At 36.6% G+C, this 22,566-nt stretch overlaps 1 protein-coding gene across 8 annotated transcripts in view; it reads right to left on the minus strand.

Annotated features, from left to right (window-relative positions):
* Window positions 1-22,566, minus strand: part of PAK2 (p21 (RAC1) activated kinase 2) — a 78,926-nt gene that overhangs the window by 41,535 nt on the left and 14,825 nt on the right. For all 8 annotated transcript variants that reach the window (XM_008533782.2, XM_070583467.1, XM_070583468.1 and 5 more), the window contains one exon: window positions 3,586-3,793. In XM_008533782.2, the coding sequence (XP_008532004.1) occupies window positions 3,586-3,772 (187 nt within the window). In that variant the 5' untranslated portion in view covers window positions 3,773-3,793. The remainder of the gene's footprint in view (window positions 1-3,585; window positions 3,794-22,566) is intronic.

A 22,566-nucleotide genomic window follows, 5' to 3' on the forward strand; every position in this document is an offset into this window, starting at 1 on the left:
ACTCCTAAGTATATACCTCAGGGTAATCTTTAAATCTTCGGCAAGGACATACATCAATATATTTTACCTCCTGACCCAACACACACATAACTGAAACAAAAGTTTCATGAGACAACTCCTTCACCATGTGCAATATACTCTTATTATTTCTATTCTATTTCATTTAGTGTCATCTGCTATACAGATCTCATAACCCACTAATACAGTGGTTCTTAACATTAGATGCATATTAGAATCAACTGAGGCGTTTAAAGAATTAAAAACAAAAACAATGCCGAGGTAAGCTCCTGAAAACTCTGGTTCAATTGGTCAGGGATGGAGCTTGGACACAAATTTATTTTTTTAAGCTCCCCAAGAGATTCTAATAAGCAATTAGAATAGAAAAGAACTAAACTAATGGGTCACCTGATAATGGAAAAGCAATGCCCTAGAGAAGTACTTGCACATGTCCACCAAGAGATATGTTCAACATCACCCACAGCAGTACTGTTCATGAAAACAACCAATCTGTCTACTGATAGGAGACTGGTTAAACAAATAGCCATACATTTATACAGTGTACTAGTATCAGCAGTGATAACGAACAAACCACAGCCGTGCATACCAACATAGGCAGTGCAAACAAACTACAGCGATACATATCAGCATGAATCTCAAAAACATAAAGTTGAGGGAAGAACAGAAGTCCTGAAAACAGTGCAGAGAGTATGCTCTAACATGCTTCCAAATAGGCATATGTTTTTTGTGGATATTATGTCATAAAATTAGTACAAGGGTGTTTTTATTAAAATGTATACATTGTGTACACTATACTCTTGTGGGTATGATGTCACCACAAAACTAAAAACTTAAAGCAAAATTCTGTTTATATAAAGTTCTAAAACAGGCTAAACTGATCAAAGGTAAAAAATCACACAGTAGTTGCCTGAAGGCAGGGGAGGAGTAGACTGTTTGGAACAGGATGTAGACGAGTTTTCTGGGGAGATGGAAATGGTGTATAATGTAATAGGGTGATAATGATTACAGCTTACACAGGTGTACCCATTTGTCAAAACGGTACAGTTAATTTTGTGCATTTTAATATATGTAAATTTTACCTAAAAAATAAGTCAAGTGGAGGCAGAATCATAGCTGTTGAAGCTGGTGAAGCTAAACGATTATTCTGGGTATGTTTGACATTTTCTATGAAAGAATTTTTTTAAGAGAAAGAAAAAAGGAATTGGATAAGAAAGGCAAAATTTGCTTTTAAAAGAGCTTGCAAAGTTTTAAGATTAGCCCTAAAAAGGTATTAGATCTTGAATGTAAAAAATACAAAAAAAACAAATGACTTCAGAAATCACACAAAAAAATTAAATGGATAGTAATTACAGATCTCAAGAGCTGATAAACCTAAATGCAATCAGAGCCATTCCTAGGACACCAGTACCCTCTCTCTCCCTTTGTTAGTGGGAGACCCTGAGTTAGTTATAGCTGATAAGTAATTCTGGAAGAAAGGAAGAGAAAGGGTAAAATAAAAGAAGGTAAAACTGGAAGATTCTCAGAATGATCAGAGAGATGGGTCTGCTCTTTCGCATTTATGTAAATGATATTCAATGTGCTCACAAACCCTACCATTACCCAAAGTACTGGACTGTCCACACATTCTCTTTCATTTCTTTTCATTTTGTGTTCTTCTTTTCCCCTTTCTTAGGCTGTCCCCAAGGACATTTTATCCTATCTAGAGCATTCCCCTGACCCACTTTGCATTCTGCTCTCCACAGGCAAGTAATTTCAATTCACTCAGTAATTTCTGCTGGTACTAACTTCATAAATTTTTTTCTAACCCCAATAATTATAAATACTGTGTTTACACCGCTATTTCAGGTTTTCCTACTTTAAATATACTGACTTACTACCATGGAAGATGAGGAGTCAGTGCACTCCAACACACACACTTCTCCACCCCATCCCATGCATACTTTTTGGTTCCTTTCCTAATTTCCCCCTTTATCTTTTACCCATTCCAGTCTATTTTTCATTCTCAAACATGCCAAATACACACCCTATCACTTCTGTTAAATAAACTTAAAAAACATACTTCAATGGAGCTTTTCAGTTACAACTTCACATGAAATCTTAAAAATAAAAGCAAAATTAGAAACGAGAGATATACAATAAAATGAACAGGTTTTTAACTGTTCAATGATTATGTTCTGTCTGCAAATCTAAATTCTCCAAGATTTGATGCTTTGTTAATATTAACTATATTGCCTCATTCAAATTTTCACTGATTATACATTTTTAACTCTCAAATTAAATATGTATTTATTATTATATAAAAGCACCATTCTTCTTCCACTTCAGTTTACCTCTCCATGTGTACTTAGATACATAAGTGGAAATATATCTTTATCTCCACTTATATCTATCACTACTATCAGAGCCATTTTGCCATGCTTAATACAATTAAATAAACTAATCCCTAACCCTTATTCTAAAACCCATTATGTCATAATCCCTTACCCAATTCTAAAATCCAGCCCAGTGGTGTAGCAGTTAAGTTCATGTGCTCTGCTTCAGCGGGCCGGGTTTTGCAGGCTCAGATCCCTGGTGTGGACCTAGCACCATTGTCCAGCCACCCTGAGGCAGCATCCCACACACAAAACAGAGGAAGATTGGCACAGATGTTAGCTCAGTGACAATCTTCCTTAAGCAAGAATTTAAAAAATTAAGAATATGTAAATAAATGAAATCCAAAAAGCTCTGAAAACTGAAAGGTTTGAGACCAAAACAAATTTAGTGACTTCAACTTATATAAGACTACTTATATAAGACTACTTATAGTCTTTATCCCACTTTGTGATTCTGAGCAATTACTAGACTGGAGGCGATTTTGCCCTACATGGGACATCTGGCAATGTCTAGAGATATTTTCAGTTGTCACAAGTGGGTGGCAGGTGCTACTGACATCTAGTGGGTAAAAGCTAGGAATGGTGGTAAACATCCTATAATGCACAGGACAGATTCCTGCAACAATGCACTATTTGGCCCCAAAATGTCAATCTTACTGAAGTTGAGAAACCCTGGACTAGACTTATGTTTGCAGAAGAGGATTAAAGTGTTGATTACTGAGTCTTGCCTCAGATGCTCATAGGATACACGATAAAAAGAAAGTATTACTACTACTCAAAAATCAGAAAAACTCTTAATCCCAAAACACAGTTGGCTCCAGGGAGTTCAGAGAGATATTGTACTCTATATCAACATTCTTATAAAAGTAGGTCTTTCTCAAATATCAGAAATCTCATTAAGGTTGGGAAGGCAAAAACTATGGCCCAAGTCTTAGAAATTGAAGGAGATGAGTACAGAAATTCATTGGATGTAACCAGTAGGATGAACAACAACTTTAGTTTTACTTTTTCTGTCACAGTTAAAATAAACCAGCCTTTCTAATGGTGCCTCTATACCACCACCAATTGTTTTCCTGGATCTGTTTATTGTTCTCACCATAAAAGATATCAACTTATTATATTTTAATTAAAAAGCTATCAAAATCAGTAACATAAAATAACAACTGACACTCTTGAAACCACAGCAGCTATTTACCTTTTTCTGTGCCTGAGAAGATAGAGATGATTTTATTCCTGGGCTTTTTCTCCTCTGGAACAGAGGGCAAAGGTTTCAAACTGTGATTAGCTGACAAAGGATCTTTGCTTGCAGTGCTAAAAATGGTGCTGCTCATTCGCACGGGAGGCGCCGGAGGCTTGTCTTCCAGTTCTCCGTTATCAGACATGATTCAGAATTACAATATGGCCTGAAACAGATACGCAAACACGCACAGTTAATAACAAGGTAAAAAATAGTATGGACAAGCACAAAATAGTAATGATCTCCTCCCCAACTTCGAATTAGAAAATGTTATCCATTTAGAGTGAAATCTGCAAAATTTGTAAAACTCAATGAGTAAGAGAGGAAATTGGTTATGAATACAGATAGCCCCCTCTAACAAAGGTGGTAAACGGTTAGCTGAAGGAATGTTCGAAAAGCCATGTCCAGTTAAGAAGTCTACAGTAGTTTCCGGAAAGCAAGATGATACAAACATATCAAAAGATATTCACCTAATCAATTGATTCTAAGAGTAAATGTTCCAATGAAAAGACAGACAATATGGAGTCTTAAAAAGAGAATTTCAAAGGGGAAGATTATATCCTGACCAGCCAATCAAACGACATGTCCATTTCTAGAGCAGAGATAGGACACGTGCTACTAAATACATCAACCAACACCCCCTCGAAATCTGATTCCATGCTCACCAATGTTGTGATTATAACTTAGCCTTCATATAAACTTTCCTAAAGGATGAGAAGGTGTCACTGATGCAATATTTGGTCTCTCTGAAAATTTGACATTCTAATTACACATGTTAGTCCCTTGCGAGTTTTGCAGACAGTCACATAGAACTTGATCCATCTGGGAACACCGACAAAAGTAAATCCAGAGTTTGGCTGAAAAACAGAATATGGCTAAATCCCCATGTTCTGTCACGCTGTGAGGCTCCATCCAGGCAGTCAAGTAATCCCGCTTATCCACATGGCTACTTCAGTGGAAACTTCAATCTTGTTTACATATACTTATACATATACACTATATGTCTTTAAAAAAAAGTGGATTACACACATTTAAAATCAGCAGTAAAGGGGAGGGAATGCCTAACTTACAGGTGAGTCCTGATACAAAAATATATGTTAGGAAATAACACTTTTCCCTGCTAAACAAGGTTTTGATTGGTAATTAGACCTTGACTTGACTGTAAAGTTATTTAATGCATGTAAGTGAACAAACTTTGTATGTATACAATGAAAAGAATGCCAACTGTATTTAGATAAAATTAAAAATAAATTTATTTCATCTTTTATTTAGTGTGAATGCTAGTACCTGAAGAAAAGCAGGTATAACTTGAGAAGAACTGAGAGATGAAGAGATTATTATACTTAATTTCATTCCACATTCTATAGCTTTTGTTTTCCTTGCTAGGATTATGTCCCTAGCACTACTGTATATTTTACCTGCCATAATGACAGTTATCTTTCAGCCTACAAAAGCGGAAGAATAAGAGAAGGTAAAAGGGGAAAATAAACATTTCTGGGGGGTAACTAGTTAGAGGTTAGAGAAGGGCTGGGAAAAGGGAGTAAAGAAAGATCTGTATCTGTGTGTGAAAAAGACCACCTGAAGTGAAATTAAACTACTGGTGGTCAAAGGAAGAAACAGGGATGGGATCTAAGGCGATAAGGTTGACAGCTGTTCATATCACGTGGGCTTTGTTTTGTTTCGGGGTGAGATGTAAGCAGGATGCAACTGGCTGTTCTTAAGTGTGGGCTGTCAGGTGTGCATTACCAGAGGAGACCTATCTATTGCTACAAATGGAAGAAAGATAAGGCTTAGTAACAATAATTTGAGGATTATTTGATGAATTGATAAATCAAGACAGATGTTTATCTCTTACGTGACCATAATATTAAGACAAAACAGATGAACCGTAGAGCAGCTCACTTTCATCTTAATCACCAGCTATAACAGAAACGACACATTCAGATTTTGGTTACACTGTGAATACTACAATATTAATGTATATTAAACTAAAAAATCAGGATAAGGTAATAACATTTCAAAATATATTTGCATGCATTTATATAGGGAAATGCACCAAAATATTGACACTGGTTAACTGTGGCTAATTTTTAACTTGATTATAACTATCACAATGGTGGTGAAAGAAAAAAATGAATATGAAACAGTCAGGGCACAATAATTATTTAGTGTAAACTGACTACAAATTCTATCCTTAAGGATGGCTCATAGATGGACCACGACTAGAAATTGCCAGCGTACCTTCAGCAGCACGTCGTCTAGCATCATGGTTAAGAGCATGGGCTGTGGAATCAGATTGCTTTGACTGGAATCCTGGTTCCCCCCTTTACTTACATGTGTGATCTTGGGCAAATACTTAACTGTGCCTCAGGGCTCCTTGGAGAAACGGCCGGTTCTAGGCCCAGGAGAGGGAAAATACAAACTGAGCCCAGAGCATCTTATAGTGTCAGAGGTAAGAAGTACTTAACAAGGACGAGGGCATATCAAAGGCACACAGGAAAGAGTTCCCAAAAGCCAATCCTGGAACGATTTGAGTAACAAAACTAATCAAGTAGTATTAGATTATAATCCAAAGTATAAAATAAATATACATAATTCATGTTGAAACAAATAAAATGGGGTGGCACAAATCTTCCTTACAAAAGAACTCCAAATAAAATACTTAGATACATCTCCTTCTAGGAGTTAGAGCTTAACGTCCCTCCCCACTTGAGTATAGGCTGGACTTAGTGACTCATTTCTAAAGAACAGAATATGAAAAGGGAAAAATAACTTCATGGTGGAAAAAGCTGGCAAACACTGCATTAACCAAGTGATCGAGGTTAACATTGCCAGTGATATCATGTTGACATCACTCACCTCTGATCTAAAGTGGTGAAAAACACATTTCACTTCTGTGGTATTCTTCCCCCAAACCCATAACCCTAGTCTAATCATGGAACAACATCAGACAAACCCAATGTAGAATGAGGGACATTCTACAAAATTCCTGACTGGTACTCCTCAAAACTGTCAAGGACATAAGAAATGAAGACTGAGAAGTTGTCACAGAGCAGAGGAGTCTAAGGAGACAGGACAATGTGGCATCTTGGAAAAGAAAAAGGGCATTTGTGGAAAAACTGGTGAAATTGAAATAAAATCTAGAATTTAGTAACATATCAACTAGAAAATAGTAACGTACCAACGCTGGATTCTTTGCTTTCACATACATTTTATGGCTTACGTAATGTCAACACTTGGGGAAAATGGGCGATAGCTATTCAGGAATTCTACTATCTTTGCAACTTCTCTGTAAATCTAAAATTATTACAAAATAAACTCTATTTAAAAAGGTATTAATAAGCTCCTTAAAAAGTTAATTACCTACCAGATGTTCCACTCCCTGTACATCAGAAGAGAACTGAAAACATATGTCCACACAAAAACTTGCATATAAATATCCACAGCAGTGTTATACATAATAGCCAAAACATGGAAAAAACTAAAATATCCATCAACAGATGAACAGATAGACAAAACGTCACATATCCATACAACAGAATATTATTTGGCCACAAAAAGGAGTGAAGTACTGATATGTGCTATAACAATGGATGAACCTTGAGAACATAAGTGAAAAAAGCCAGGGGCTGGCCCAGTGGCGTAGTGGTTAAGTTTGCGTGCTCCGCTTCGCTGGCCCGGGGTTTGCAGGTTGAGATCCTGGGCATGGACCTAGCACTGCTCATCAGGCCATGTTGTGGTGGCATCCCACATAAATAGAGGAAGATTGCACAGGTGTTAGCTCAGGGCCAATCTTCCTCACAAAAAGAAAGCAAGCAAAAGCCAGACACAGGAGCCCACCCAGTGGGGTGATGGTTAAGTTCACAAGCTCTGCTTTGGTGGCCTGGGGTCTGCAGGTTTGGATCTCAGACACAGACCTACACCCCCGTTCATCAAGCCATGCTGTGGTGGCATCCCACATACAAAGCAGAGGAAGACTGGCACAGCTGTTAGCTCAGAGACAATCTTCCTCAAGCAAAGAGAGGAAGACTGGCAATGGATGTTAGCTCAGGGCCAATCTTCCTCACCAAAAAAATAAAAAATTAAATACATATGTGCATACCAGACACAGAAAGATCACATATAGTATGATTCCATTTATATGGAATGTCCAGAATAGGCAAATCCATAGAGCCAGAAAATAGATCAGTGGCTGCTAGAGGGTGAGGGGAATGGGATGTGACTGCTCATGGGTATGGAATTCCTTTGAGGAAAAGAAAATGTTCTGGAATTAGACAATAGCAATGGTTGTGCAACTTTGTGAATATACTAAAACCAGTGAACTGTACACTTTAAGATGGTAAATTTCAGCTATGTGAATTATATCTCAATTTAAAAAAGGAATTAATAATATTTACCTCAGAGAATAAAGATTAAATGAGCTAATAAAGATTTAATGCTGTGCTACTATCATCAAGATTATTATTTATCAGATTTCTATGCTAGAAGTTGGAGAAAATAAAAGAGGACGTAGTTCTTCTCTAAGAGTTCATAATCTACTGGGAAAGACCAGCATATAGGGACTTGTTTAAGCGAGGTCATGCATGGCTTTTATCAACATCTGTTCCTAGCACATACGTGTTAAAAGCCACTTAGTTTCTTCAAAGTAATAGTTCTGTTTTGGCCTCAAGACCACTTTATACTCTTAAAAGTTATTGAGGATCCCAAATAAGTTTTGTTTATATGGATCATATCTATCTATATTTACTATATAAGAAATTTAAACAAGTTATTTAAAAATTCATTTCATTAAAAAAGCAATAATAAACCCATTACCTGTTAATATAAATATTTTTTTAAAAAGTACTTTCTAAAATAAAATAAATTTAGTGAGAAGAGTGACATTATTTCACATTTCTGCAAATCTTTTAAATGTCTGGCTTAGTAGAAGACAGCTGGATTCTCATATCTGCTTCTGCATTCAATCTATTGCATTATGTTTTGGTTGAAGTATATAAAGAAAATCTGGGTCTTCCACAGATATGTAGCTGGATAAGGGAGTATTTTAATAGCTTTCAGATAAGTGTTATTATTCTTTGATATTACACCACACTTAACCTTCCTAAAAGTTAGTTGTGGAATCTGAAACCACAGCAATACATTTTTTGTACTCTGTTACATTAAACGCATTGATCGAATAAATCTTTTACTCATGCATGAATTTTGTAACATCATGAATTGACTATTTGGTTCACTGAATTATAAAGATATTCCAAATGTTGACACATTTCATTGTACAATAAAAATAAAATCACATTCATTAATATCACCACTGATGTCATTAGAAAAATCTCAGTATTGGGAAATTGTCAAATTCAAGAGTAGACACAAGTTTTCTAAAATTCTAATTTTCACTTGAAACAAATTTTACCAACAGCAACAATTCTGTCACTTCATTCATTTCTGAGAAAAATGTCTGCCAAAAACCTAAGTTTAAAGAAAAACCAGAGTTTGTGTGTCAATTGTTCTTTCTAATTAATACGCTGTTCCCTGAAAAGGGGGCTAGTTTAGCTCAATCACATAAATGGTTTTCTGCAAGACAACCATTTACACTTCCCAAGTTTCTTATGAGTACTTCCCATTTTGCTATATAAAATACGTTAAAAGTGAACTCAGAAGTAGAGATATAATAAGATTAATAATTTTATGTATGCTATAAAGTCTCATCAAGTACATTCCTAGGTGAAACTGGTTTTTAAAAAAACTACAAGCACACGGCTACTGCCTTGATTTGTGTTAAAGTGCACGCAGTTTCACCACCACTGCTTTTCCACCATCAACACAAATGTCAATAGTGTAAAATGCAAAGAATGTCTTAGTATTATTATGAAAACAGGTTTTGACCTCATGGACTGCAAGGGTACCATAGACCATACTTTGAGAATTGCTGCTCTAAGTGTACCTCAGCTCTACACTTTACCCTAATATCCTCAATTCTTTCTTTTATTTCGGAGGCAGAAGACCCATATTTATTTCATATTTCTCTACAGAACACATTTTTAACATAGGAAAAAGTAATCAATGGCTAGATTTCCAAGCTAGAGCACAAAAACCTAATCGAATCTTTAACATGGCTGAAAATCTATACATGTACAATGGTGTTTACTATATTGTTTTCCATAACAAAAATCAGAAAGATCAGTAGGCTTTCGTGGGTTAGCCAAAGAGACTAACTGCCATTTATATGAAAAACAACACCAAATTCTAAGCAAACAATATTACGTGGCAACTTGCAGAACACAGCCTTTCCTTATACTGTGGTTATACAAAAAAACTTCTTTACTGCTCTATTTTAATATACTGTGCAGTAACTTTTTTATTTTCTGCACAAATTGAGTCCAGTAGAACTAAGGAGGAGCTAATACATTATTTATCTGTTTCAGAACTTTCTTTTTGGTGATTGTACATTATAAAGTTGAATTAGCTATGTCTCAAGGAAATCCCAGTTAACATGATGCACCTTGTAGGTGACACATGCCTAAACAAAACCCAAATTTAATATTAAACATGAGTCACAGATGTCCGTAATGAAATTACTCAAGATGACAAAAATGATAGCAACAATTCTAAGTAATATGCCTCATAAGTGATTAGATCTTTGTAAACATAAGCATGACCCTTGATACAAGTCTGATGACTACCGCCAGCTGAGCTTGAGGACTTTCATCACTTCATCTCAGGATTTCTCTAACTACCCTCTCTGCCTTCAGCTGCTGTTTAGAGGAAGAGGACAAAAGCAGCTCTAACCAGCTTCCTAGAGAGTTTCTACGCATACAGTTTTTGTTTGGAGAACGAAGTTAGAATTGGTTAAACACATAAAGATGACTAAAAATAACACATGCTATCACTGGCTATACTTTCCTCAGCAGCTACTGATAACCAAAAGGCTGAGGACTAAACGCTGGCATTTAGGGCCACTTATGAATCAGTCTGATCTCATCTGGATGTACCACATAAATCCTAGGCTTCATGTTCCCCAAATAGACCAAAGACTTTCCTAGCCTAAACCATCTTTGTGTATATATTTCTCTATTCTGAAATTTTCTTCACTTTTCTCTATCCAACCAAGTTTCAATGCTCAGTAAAAATTTCTTCCTATGTAAGGCCATTCCTGACTACCCCTGCTCAAAATGACCCTTTACATCCTCTGAATGCAAGTTACATAGGAAAATAAAGTCAGAGAGTATTAAAAAGTTAGATTAGAATTCATCTGGTCCATCTTCCTTATTTTATAGGTGAAGGAACTGACTCAACAAAAAGTAAGCGGTTTGCAGAAAGTCACACAAATCTAATTACTAAGAGAACTAAGACCAGAATTCAAGTTTACTAACAACTCTTAACCTCATGATCTTTTTTAAAAATTATGTTAATATACTGGACCTTTCTTTGGCAATGAATCACAACTGTGCATCATTAATTATTATTTTAGGTGTCTTTCCTGCCCAAGACGTCAAAGGCAGGGATTACACTACAGCTATTTTTATTATACCATTTTACTATCTCCTTTAACGTTTAACACAAATTCTTGCATGTATTAGACAATAATGTTTACTGATTTATGGTACTACACTCTGTCCCCAGATGAAATATTATTTTTCCTGAATTTATTACTTCTCTTATCAAACAGCATCTCACTAGACAACATATACTACTCTGTATTAACAAAAATATCTTTGGAAAGATTTATATTTTTCCGCTAACAGCTGATTCATGGCTTTAGTCTTCGATCCCTTTCCATAAACCATTGCATTTTTTCCCCTGCTTCTAGTGATGGTGTCAAATGCCTAAAAAGTGCCAAAAGAGGATGTGATAAGTTTCTTTACATCTTATATTTTAGCCAGAAACAATAAAGAATGTAAAAACTCATGATAAAATACTGATTTACCAATATTTTTCTCCACCATTTTCAAAAATGTTTTGTAAAAAAAGAAAATAAGTAATGCCTCTTTCCAAATCTGTTCACTTTTTGCTATTTTTCAGTGAAAAACAAGTAGGCAAAACAAAAAGCATGCCCAAAACACACTGTACTCTTCTAACAGGCCCATTGTTTAATTGTGACACGACTCAAAGACAAACAATTCCTCAATTGTCTACTGAAGGAGACTAGGGGAGGCTAAATATACAACAGAAATGAAAAAAGGAGTGGTATCTGGAACCAGTCAGTCTAACTAGTAGAAATCACTGAATTTATTATAATCTACTCAGATCAACTATGGTACTTCAGGTACAAACCACATACTATTGAAAAGCATGATGATTTAAACAGCACAATTTTGCTCTCTATTTTTACTCAAATTTCATGTAAGTAACAAATGAACCTTAATTTTTCAGTACCTTATGAATGTACAATACAACATTATTTGGTAAGACTTCTAACAACCTCTCAATCAGCTACAAGAGCCCCAATGCCACTGGGCTTTCTTCCTCCTTTCCCTCCAAAAAAGCCTCAAATGCCTTTGAGAGCAAAAGTCTCAATGAAAATATCCCAAATACCTTAAGTGGACAACATATAACATGAAAAGAAAGTTCACAAATTAGAAGGAAAGGAGTGTCTTCATTTGGCGACAACAGCCGTAACATCAGGCCCATCAGTGGCAAAGCCAGAAATGAAAGAGGAAGAGATGTAGAAAACACAATAGAGGCACTGGTAAAGACTAAAGACAGAAAATGAAAAGAAATTTTGCTTTAAACTCAAGTAAATAAAGGACTGAACAACATTTCAAATCTTTAAAAATGCATGGAAAAGCTAGTTAAGATGAAAGGGATGTTTCCACAGAGCCCAAAGCAAAGTGAAACCAGGAACAAGAGAGTAAGCAATTTCCTAATCCAGTTATTCTCGAGGGATTTTTAACTACCCTCTGGAAACCTCAAACTTCCACTTTGATGGATGTCACAGGGACAGGTGATAAAACCCAGAGTCTGCCAAAATGAAAAAATCTAATATGAGTTCCTCCCACATAAGGCTAGGACCTAAAAGCTACAGTCTATACAAGAGTAAATAAGGAATAAATCCCTGTGGGTAGAGGGAACAAGAAAATCTTAAGTATTTGAGTCCAGTGATAACAAGAAGGGGGAAAAAATTTCTGAGAAATCCTAACAACAAAATGCATATTTATGATCTGAATTCATTCCACCTATGAGGTCCCAGAAAATTCCAAGCAGGTTTAATTGAATGTGGTCATGTTGGCAGCACTTCCTGGTGAATGGGAGAATAAAATATAAATACAAAGCCTCCCTGGGAGAAAAAAACTTCAACATAAGTCTCAAATAATACCCAAAGATAAAATTCTAAGGAAAAGGAACACCTCATAGTGAAGATTCAGAAAACAAACAACGCACCACTGATTGAGAACTATCTAGTTAAAACAGACTAGTGAAACAGATGTGGAATGATCTGACAGAATATGAACAAGAAGCTTGCAAATAAAAACAAACAAAAAGGCAAATATGAAAAACAACCATACAGAACTTTCAGTATAAAAAAAATACAATACTTGAAAATTAAAACTCAACAATTGAAGTAAAAAAGCACTGTAGACTCAGCGGAAGAGATAATTAGTGAACCATGAGATGTATCTGAAGAAAGTACCTAGAAGGCGCACAGAGAGACAAAGACAGAAACTATAGAAGAAAAGTAAGATGAGTAAGTCAGATGATCTAAGATACACTTATTTGGAGTTCCAGAAGGAGATGATGGAACAAATGAGGGAACGGTTCACTGGATAAACTAGTAGCTGAGAAATTTCTAGAACTGATGAAGGACACAAATCCTTAAGTTGAAGAAATTTAATGAATCAAAAGCAGGATAAAAAGCAATCTATGCACAACAAAATGAAGACACATCATAGTGAAATTAAGATCAAAGATGAAAGAATTCTTAAAATTGGCCAAAGGAGAAAAAAGGGCAAACTTCACAGATGTGGTAGTTGGGACTTTCAGCTTACTTCTTGATACCAACAATGAAAGCAGGAAGACGCGGAATCTCCTCAGTGTACTGAGAGAAAAAGCTGCAAACATAAATTACAGCTTCACAAAACTATCCTTCAAGAATGAGGTCAGAATGAAAACATTTTGAGACAGAATATTTTCAAAAGATTGGAATTACTCTATACTCAACTAAAATCAATTAAGTTGGAAATCACTACCAAAAAGATAAACTAGGAAAAAACTCCATAGGTTTGGGAATTTAAAACACTTCTAAACAATTTATGGTTAAGATATTACAATGGAAATTAGAAAACACTTAGAATTGAATGAGAATGAAAAAACTATGTATCCAAACTTGCAGGACTGGATAAACAAAATGTAGTAGTATTCATACCGTAGGGTATTATTTATCTTTAAAAAGAAATGAAATTTGATAGGGGCTCTAACAAGGATGAACTTTGAAGACATCAAGTAAAATAAGCCAGACACAAAAGGATAAATGCTATATAACTTCACTTATATGAGGTATCTAGACAGGTTAAATTCATAGAGACAGAAAGTAGAATAGAGGTCATGGGGGTCTGGGGGGAGGGAGAAATGGGGAGTTACTGTTTAGTGAGTACAGAGTTTCTGTTTGGAATGATGAAAAAGCTTGGGAGGGGCCAGACCAGTGGTGCAGCAGTTAGGTTTGCACATTCTGCTTTGGTGGCCTGGGGTTCGCCGGTTCGGATCCCGGGTGCAGACCCACGCACCACTTGTCAGGCCATGCTCTGGCAGGCGTCCTATGTATAAAGTAGAGAAAGGTGGGCATGGATTTGGCTCAGGGCCAATCTTCCTCAAAAAAAAAATTTAGGGGTTTGGAAATGGATAGTAGTAATGGTTGCTCAACATTGTGAATGTACATAATGTCAATGAATTGTACACCTAAAAATGGTTAAAATGGTAAATTTTATGTTATGTATATTTTACCACAATAAAAAAACCTTGCAGGATGTGATTAAAGTACTTAAGGACACTTACAGTTCTGAATTTTTACTTTAAAAACGAACTAAAAATTTATCTAAGCATCCAAGCTAAAAAGCAAAAGTAAAAACAAACAGCAAAATAAACCCAAAGAAGGCAAGAAGAAAATATTAAGATAAAAGCAAAAATTGCTGAATAGAAGACTACTATACAATAGAGAAGATCAATAAAAGTAAAACTTGGGTCTTAGACAAAACTAGTAAAATACCTCTGGCAAATAATCCAGAAACAAAGAGAGAAAGCACAAATAAACACTAACAGAGGGTTCTACTGGTAATTAGTGAGCAGAGGTCACAGATACCACACCAATATTCTGCAATGTGAAAGCAAGTCCTCACAACCGTTGAATATTCCACCATGCACTGATTTATAACTAAAAATATATATACACAATTATCTGAAACTACAGCATAGCTCTCTTTTACATATAAAAGATATTTTTTACAGTTTTAACACACACTGAATTTTCCAGGTGTGCAACCACTATGAAACCAAGAGTACTTTGTACTTCGTTCAGCTTGGTTTCAACAAGAAGTTCATTCACTATTTGGAATATCATGTCACTGAATAAAATGTGCTCATGCTGGTTGAGTCGTCAATGGCAGTACACCTGCATGAGACTGCACTGTGGCCAAGTATATGTATAGATATAGACCTATAATCACTTCATACTGACTTTTAGAGTTGTCCCTCGGTATCTACAAGGATTGGTTCCAGGACCCCATGGATACCAAAATCAGAGGATGCTCAAGTCTTTTATGCGATGTAAATGCTATGTAAATAGTTCTTACAATGTATTGTTTAGGGAATAACAACAAGAAAAAAAAGTCTGTACAGGTTCAGGACAGCTGCAAGCATCATAGGTCTTTCCATACCCAGTTGGTTGAATCCACAGATGCGGAATCCACAGATATGGAGGGCCAACTGTATTTACAAATGGAAATATATATTTTTTTATAGTTTTCCTTTTATGTCTTTTTTATTCCCATTATATTGATTTTCCCCTTGAAATTGATTTAGAGAACTGAGTTAGGGCATTATATTGATTTTCTCCCTGAAAAGAGGAGAGGTTAAATAATCTACGATTTTTATTTCATAGGAAAGTTGTATAACGTAGTGTTTAAAAGTACAGACCCAGATATCCCACTTGTAGGAATCTATCTCAAAGACACACTGGTAAAAATACAAATAGACATATATTCTAGGCTGTTACTGTAGTGTTATCTGTAAGAGCAAAAGACTGGAAGCATCTCAAATGCTTCCGTAAATAGGGGACTGGTTGAACTAACTATGGTATACCACACACTACAGTATTAAGAAGTTGTAAAAATGAATGAGGAAATCACTCTAGATACTGCCATGGAGTGATCTCAGGATATACTACTGAGAAAATTAATAAAAGGAAACCTCATTAAAAGGGAATTGGCAGCCCAAAAGGCGGAGGTCTCAGGCAATACCACTCAATGTCAATTACAGGAAGAACTGTCAATTACAGACCCCCAAAAAATCCTCAACAGGAAAGAATCATTAATCACAGGCTCCAACAGGAAAAAACGTACATTACATCTCCTACAAGAAATCAACTACCCGAGCAACTCAGCCAATGAGAAACTGTCACTCTCGCTTTCCACCAATGGACTTTCATTCAAAACAACCCCTCCCAACTTCCCCCTTTTTCTCTATTAAACAAGGTTCTTCTCCTTTGCTGGTGGGACTTGCCTATGGCTTTTGCTATAGCTTGCTTGTCCTGAATTGCAATTCTTTGCTCTATTTGTTCCCAAATAAGCCCATTTTGCTGGTAAAATAACTGGCTGTTTTATTTTCTTCAGGTTAACAGTACTAATGAAAATGCAAGATGGAGGAAAAATATATGTATGGTTTGCTATCATTTACCTAAGGGGGAAAAAGGTGTATCAATACACACACACACTCTCTTATTTTTTTTTTTAAAGAGAAGGATGAACCATAATTTTTTAACAGTTACTTTAGGGAAGGAAGGGAACAAAATGGAGGGGACTGAGTTCAAAGTTAGACTTCTCTGAATCTATCTTGCTTTGTTATTTGATTTTGGAATTTTGTAAATTACATAAAAACACCAGCAAAAGTAGAATGAGTAATACTGCTTGTAATAAATGAGATACACCACAGAGACCCAATCTAACAATCCACTGCCACTAAAAATATCCTTGTATTTTTCACTTTGTAGACAACACATGAACCCTATTTAGCTTTACAATTAAACTAAACAAAGACCAAAATACTGAACAGAATTAAATATAAGTTGGCAGTGGTTGAAAATTTGCATTTTCTTCTTATATCTTTAGGTATTTAAGACATCTACAATGAGAACTTTCCACATTATTATATGGATTAAACATTCAGCAAATACTCATTAACCAGATTACGACACTGCCTATATTATTGCCTATTATGATATATGATATTTCCTCTACTGAACTCTACTCCTTCTGAGAAGGCACTAATTTTACATTTCTTTTTATTCCCCAACAGCATACAGCAAAGTTTTATATATATCATAGAAACTTAACACGTGCTTTTCTAATAAAGAGTGTTGGCCAGTTTAGGCAAATAAACTACTACTACTAATCAAGTTGTATACTGAAAGCCAAATCACTTATCTTTTTTAGTCCCTTGATCCAACCACCTATAAATTGGAATAATACCCAAATTGCTAATCTCACAGGGAGTGGGGATGGGAGACAGCAGGATGTGAAAAGTGCTTTGAAAAATTATCTGAATTTATTATTATCATTTATTCTTTTTTCTCCAATGTTTTGCTATACCAGAAGAAATGTGTCATTAATTCCAAATGATAAGACTCTACAAAATGAAAACAAAACTATGATAAATTATTAGGATAAACGAATTTAACAAATTTGCAGGATAAAGAAGAATATACAAAATTCAATTACATTTTTATACACTAAACAGAAAATGAAATGGGAAGGGAAAAAGATACCATTTATAACATCATTAAAAAAATGAAGCTCCTAGGACAGAAGTTCCCAAACCTTCTCTTTTCATGGTGTCCTTGATATTCTCAGTAATTAATTCACAGTGCCTCTAGGCCAAAAGAAATTCCTAACAGTTTTATTTATTTAGTAGTTAGATCCAAACAACTTCATTAGTATTCATGTCCTAAAAATTTACTAACTATTTGAAAAAGCAATACACATAAATTGAAAAAATAACAGCTTTAATTTCTTTCTCAGTCACTTGTTGTTGTTAGTGCCACTGAGTGGATTCCGACTCTCAGTGACCCTGTGCACAGCAGAGCAGAACCCTGCCCGGCCTTTTTGCACCATCCTCTCCCCTAACGGCGCTATATCAGACAATGCCCTGCTGCTATTCATAGGGTTTTCATGGCCAATTTCTTTGGAAGTGGGTGGTCAGGTCCTTCCTTCTTCCTAGTCTGTCTTAGTCTGGAAGCTCTGCTGAAGCCTATCCACCATGGATGATCCTGCTAGTAATTCAAAACCGGTGGAGTAGCTTTCAGCATCACGGCAACACGCAGTGGCCAAGGTAAGACAATTGACATACAGGAGGTGTGGTTCTCTGACTGGGAAACGAACCCGGGGCCTCAGTGGTGAGAGCACTGGGTGTTAGGCACTAGGCCACCAGGGCTGGCTATGTATATTTTACCACAATTAAAAATTTAAAAGAAAAAAAAATTTAAAGCTGAGTGATGGTCACATCAGTGTTCACTAGACTCTTCTACTTCTGAATGAACTTGGCATTTTCTATAACAAAAAGAGAAATGTGGGGCCAGCCTGGTGGCATAGCAGTTAAGTTCACGCGGTCTGCTTCGGTGGCCGGGGGTTTGCAGGTTAGGATTTCAGGCATGGTCCTATGCACCACTTATCAAGCCATGCTGTGGGAGGTGTCCCACATATAGAGGAAGATGGGCACGGATGTTAGCTCAGGGCCAATCTTCCTCAGCAAAAAGAGGACGATAGGCAGTGGATGTTAGCTGAGGGCTAATCTTCCTCAAAAAAAAAAAAAAGCTAAATGTGTTTCATAACACACCATATGTTCCTATAAAGAAAGACAAATAACTCAATAAATAATGAGCAAATGACATGAACAGACATTTCATAGAAGATGACAGTGAATAAATACATGAGAACATGCCCAACCCTCATTAGAAATTGTGCAAATGTAAATTAAGACCATTATCAGAGACCATTTTACACCTTTTAGATTAGCAAGAATTACAAAGGCTGAGCAAAATCAAGTGTTAGCAAGGAAGAAGAGCAAAGAGAATTCTCCTACACCGCTAGCAGGAGTATAAACTGGTGAAACTACTTCAGAAGACAATTTGGTATTAGTTTGTAAAGTTGGTTGTCTGTATGTTCTGCAACTCAGCAACTTTGCTCCTGGATATAAATCCAAGAAACTATTGCACATGTGGAAATTATAAGAACACTCATAGCAGCACCGTCATAGCAGTAAAAGACTGAAAACATACCTGTATTAGGCTAGCTAGGCTGGGCATTGATAACGAACATTCCAATCTCAATGGTTTAACACAATAAACATTTATTTCTAGCAGATACTAAGCTTGAGGAAGTTAGTTCTCCTTAAGGTGATTTACAGATCTAGGCTGCTGCTATCTTCAAGTTCCACTATGTTAACAAGTCACCACCAAAATGGGAGAGAGAGACTGAGGGGGCATGCGGGCTCTTAACCGTCTCAGTCCACAAGGGCCATGCCTCACTTCGCCCCTCACCGTGCAACACAACCTGGCATATGTGAGGCAACCAATAAACATCTGTTGAATGAACGCATGAGCACACAGCGGTAAGAAATCACTTCTATCACTTCAAAATCACTGTGAGAGCATGACTGGACTTGATAAACGACATAAAGGAGAGACAGTTTCCATAGATAAAAAGTCGGGGAAGGATACTCTAGGTACCATCTACAGGTCACAAACAGCAAGCAGGCTTCGCCTCACAGAGCCGCTCTGAATGATCCAGAGGGGCTGGCTGCGCAGTATCCTGTACGCTGTGAGAAGAATTCTGAGGCTGTATTCCACTTATGGGAGGGTGTGAAATAATAATCCAGCAAAGACAGAGAGGCAAAACTCTCTCTCTACTTTACGAAAAATGTCTTTTAAAAGGTGAGGCAAGTTTTTAAAAAGAATATTCCTAATCAGTATCAAATTGCATACAGAAGTTTAAAAAAAAGTGAACATTTAAAAGTTCCCCCTTACTCTCATCTTCCTCTCCCTTAATCCCAACTAGACTAAACTGCTAATGACAGCAATTCTGCCTTATTAATGTTTGTAGGCCCGGCACATAGTACAGAGCTCGGGACACAGTATGTGCTCAAAAAATGCTTACTAAAGTCAACTGAGACTAGGCGGGTACGTAAAGTTACAGAAACAGACATCACTGGGGGATAAGCATTTTAAAAAGACACTTTAAAAGGAAAAAGGGATCTCAGTCAAATTTTAGTAATTACATCAGTGGTATGAAAAAAAATTTGAAAATATCAAATTAAGATATTTTGGGGAAATAGAGTGCTCTCATGTATACAGGCCAACCCTGAATGGGAATTTGCTCTTAAAGTCACCTCCAAATTATCTGTCTTCTTTAAAACTTTTTTCCTTATGAACATACCATTCTGTAAACTGTGCTATCCAATATGGGTGGTCATGCTAGCCATATATGGCTACTTAAATTTAATTAAAATGAAATAAAAATAAAATTCAGTTTCTTAGTTGCACTGGTTATATTTCAAGTGCTCAGTAGTTAAGCTTTACCAGTAGAGGGCACAGGAGAGACACTGCAGGAGAAAAGTTTTGCTTCCTGGTTCCGGGCTGGCTCACCAGGCTTCTACACAGCAAGGTGGTCAGCAGCATACCCAGCAGCCAGGAGGTTTCCCCCCGACCCTCTTTTCTTGGGAGGTGTTGTAGCCCAGTTAACACCTCCCTGTAAACAGCACACTGGAGGGCAGATGTCAAGCATGTTCGGCCACACTACAAGCACCATGGCTTCTGTGCCATTCAGTGATCCACAGCCACATTCTCTCCAACAAGGTTTGGATCTCAGCTCTGGAGGAAGGAGGGCTCTTCCTGAGTGCTGATATCAGCCCTTGGGGTAGCAGCTGCTCCTTATTTGTGCTATTGCTATGTTCTTTAGACTTCTATTTACTTCTTACTAGCTAACCCCTCATTATTCCATTCTTCCATTAGAGTCAATAATTCTTTCCATGTTTAACTTACTGTGTACTTTCTCTTCTAATTGGACCCAGGGTGATAAAGTCTCATCCATTAATTCAACCCTTACACACTTCCTTGAATTTCAGTCACCTGGCTTCTAACTTTTCTTCTTTCTACAAGATTATAAACTCCTGGCTGGCAAGGAACACTTTTCATACTTCTCTGTGTCAACCTGATACTGTCTAACATAATGCTCTTAACACAGAGGCACCAACAAATGTTTAAACTCACACTTCAAATGATTCACACTCTATCCACCTTCATTAGTTTAAGGCCACTATAAAATAAAACACTTTCTAATGACCCACGTTGTTTCAGAATTTTCACACCAAAAGCATAAATAATTAGGATAGCATAAGAATGCATTTCTCAGTGTCCTCAGACTATGAGGTTTCAAAGTCAGGACCAGCCTGCATGCTTAGCCCTCCTAGACCTTGTAAGACGGGAGATAACGAACTGTTCATGCTCACAGACTGTTCATGGTTACAGACTCATAAAGGGGCTGAGCGTGAATAATGCTTATTTTTGTATAAATGTAAACAATGAGGAAAGAAATTATGCTCAGAACAAAGATGTAACAGCCAAGTGACAAATTACTTATTTACAAACAAATAATTAGATTGGAATCTCAGGGTGACATGGCTGGAAAGTGTAACAGGCTTTATGGTAAGCCTCCACTCCGTGCTTCTGAGAAGCTACCAGAAACTCCCCTTCAACAAGCACAATATCATCAACACTGAGGGTACCGCTTATGAGGAAAACTGGGAGAGGGTCAGAAGGCTAGCCCTCATTGGCCCCAAACCCAATTCGCCTTGTTATCTTTTGCTGAAACTGTACCTTCCAGCTTATCCCAATAAAATGTAACTAGCTTGAGTAAAATCTGTATCAAGTGCTTGCTTTCATCAAGCCTCAAAACCAGTCCTCTGTGGGATTATCTCACCAGCAAATGAGAATTGGGAGCCGTAGGTGCAAGTGCAGAAAATACAAGAATTGAGCAATTGCCTTGAGTTCAGACATGGAAAAAGCTGCACTACTTTTCAAATGCCTTTTAGTAATTTAAAGCAGCATCATTCAAAGAGTGTTATGGGGACTGGCTATTTAGTACGAGCACTTAATGAAATATAAAAATTGAGAAAAAGTGCTTAGAAACTTTTAGAGCAATTTGAATGAAATAATTTGCTGTTGACCCTAACAACAACAACAACAACAACAGATGGGGCTTGAATTTTTATGTTTGATTTTGCTTTCATACCCACTATATTTTACAAAAGTTGCTACTCCATTACAGAAAGTTTCTGAGAAGCACTGATCTAAAGCACTCAATTCTGAACATAAAATACTTTCCCAAAGGATCTGAATACACATTTCTTGAAAGATATACAAATGGCCAATAAGCACATGAAAAGGTACTCAACATCATTAGCCAACAGGGAAATGCAAATTAAATCCATAATGAGATACCACTTCATACCCATTAGGATGGCTATAATCAAAAAGACAGAAAATAACAAGCGTTAGCGAGGATGTGGAGAAAGCGGAATCCACATACACTGCTGGTGGGAGCGCAAAATGTTGCAGTCACTTTGGGAAACAGTCTGGTAGCTCCTCAAAAGGCTAAACATGGAGCTAACATAGGACTCAGCAATTCCACTCCTATGTATACACACAGAAGAAATGAAAATATGTCCACACAAAACCTCTAC

The sequence above is a fragment of the Equus przewalskii genome, chromosome 18 (genome assembly GCF_037783145.1).
Source record: "Equus przewalskii isolate Varuska chromosome 18, EquPr2, whole genome shotgun sequence".
Taxonomy (NCBI): Eukaryota; Metazoa; Chordata; class Mammalia; order Perissodactyla; family Equidae; genus Equus; species Equus przewalskii.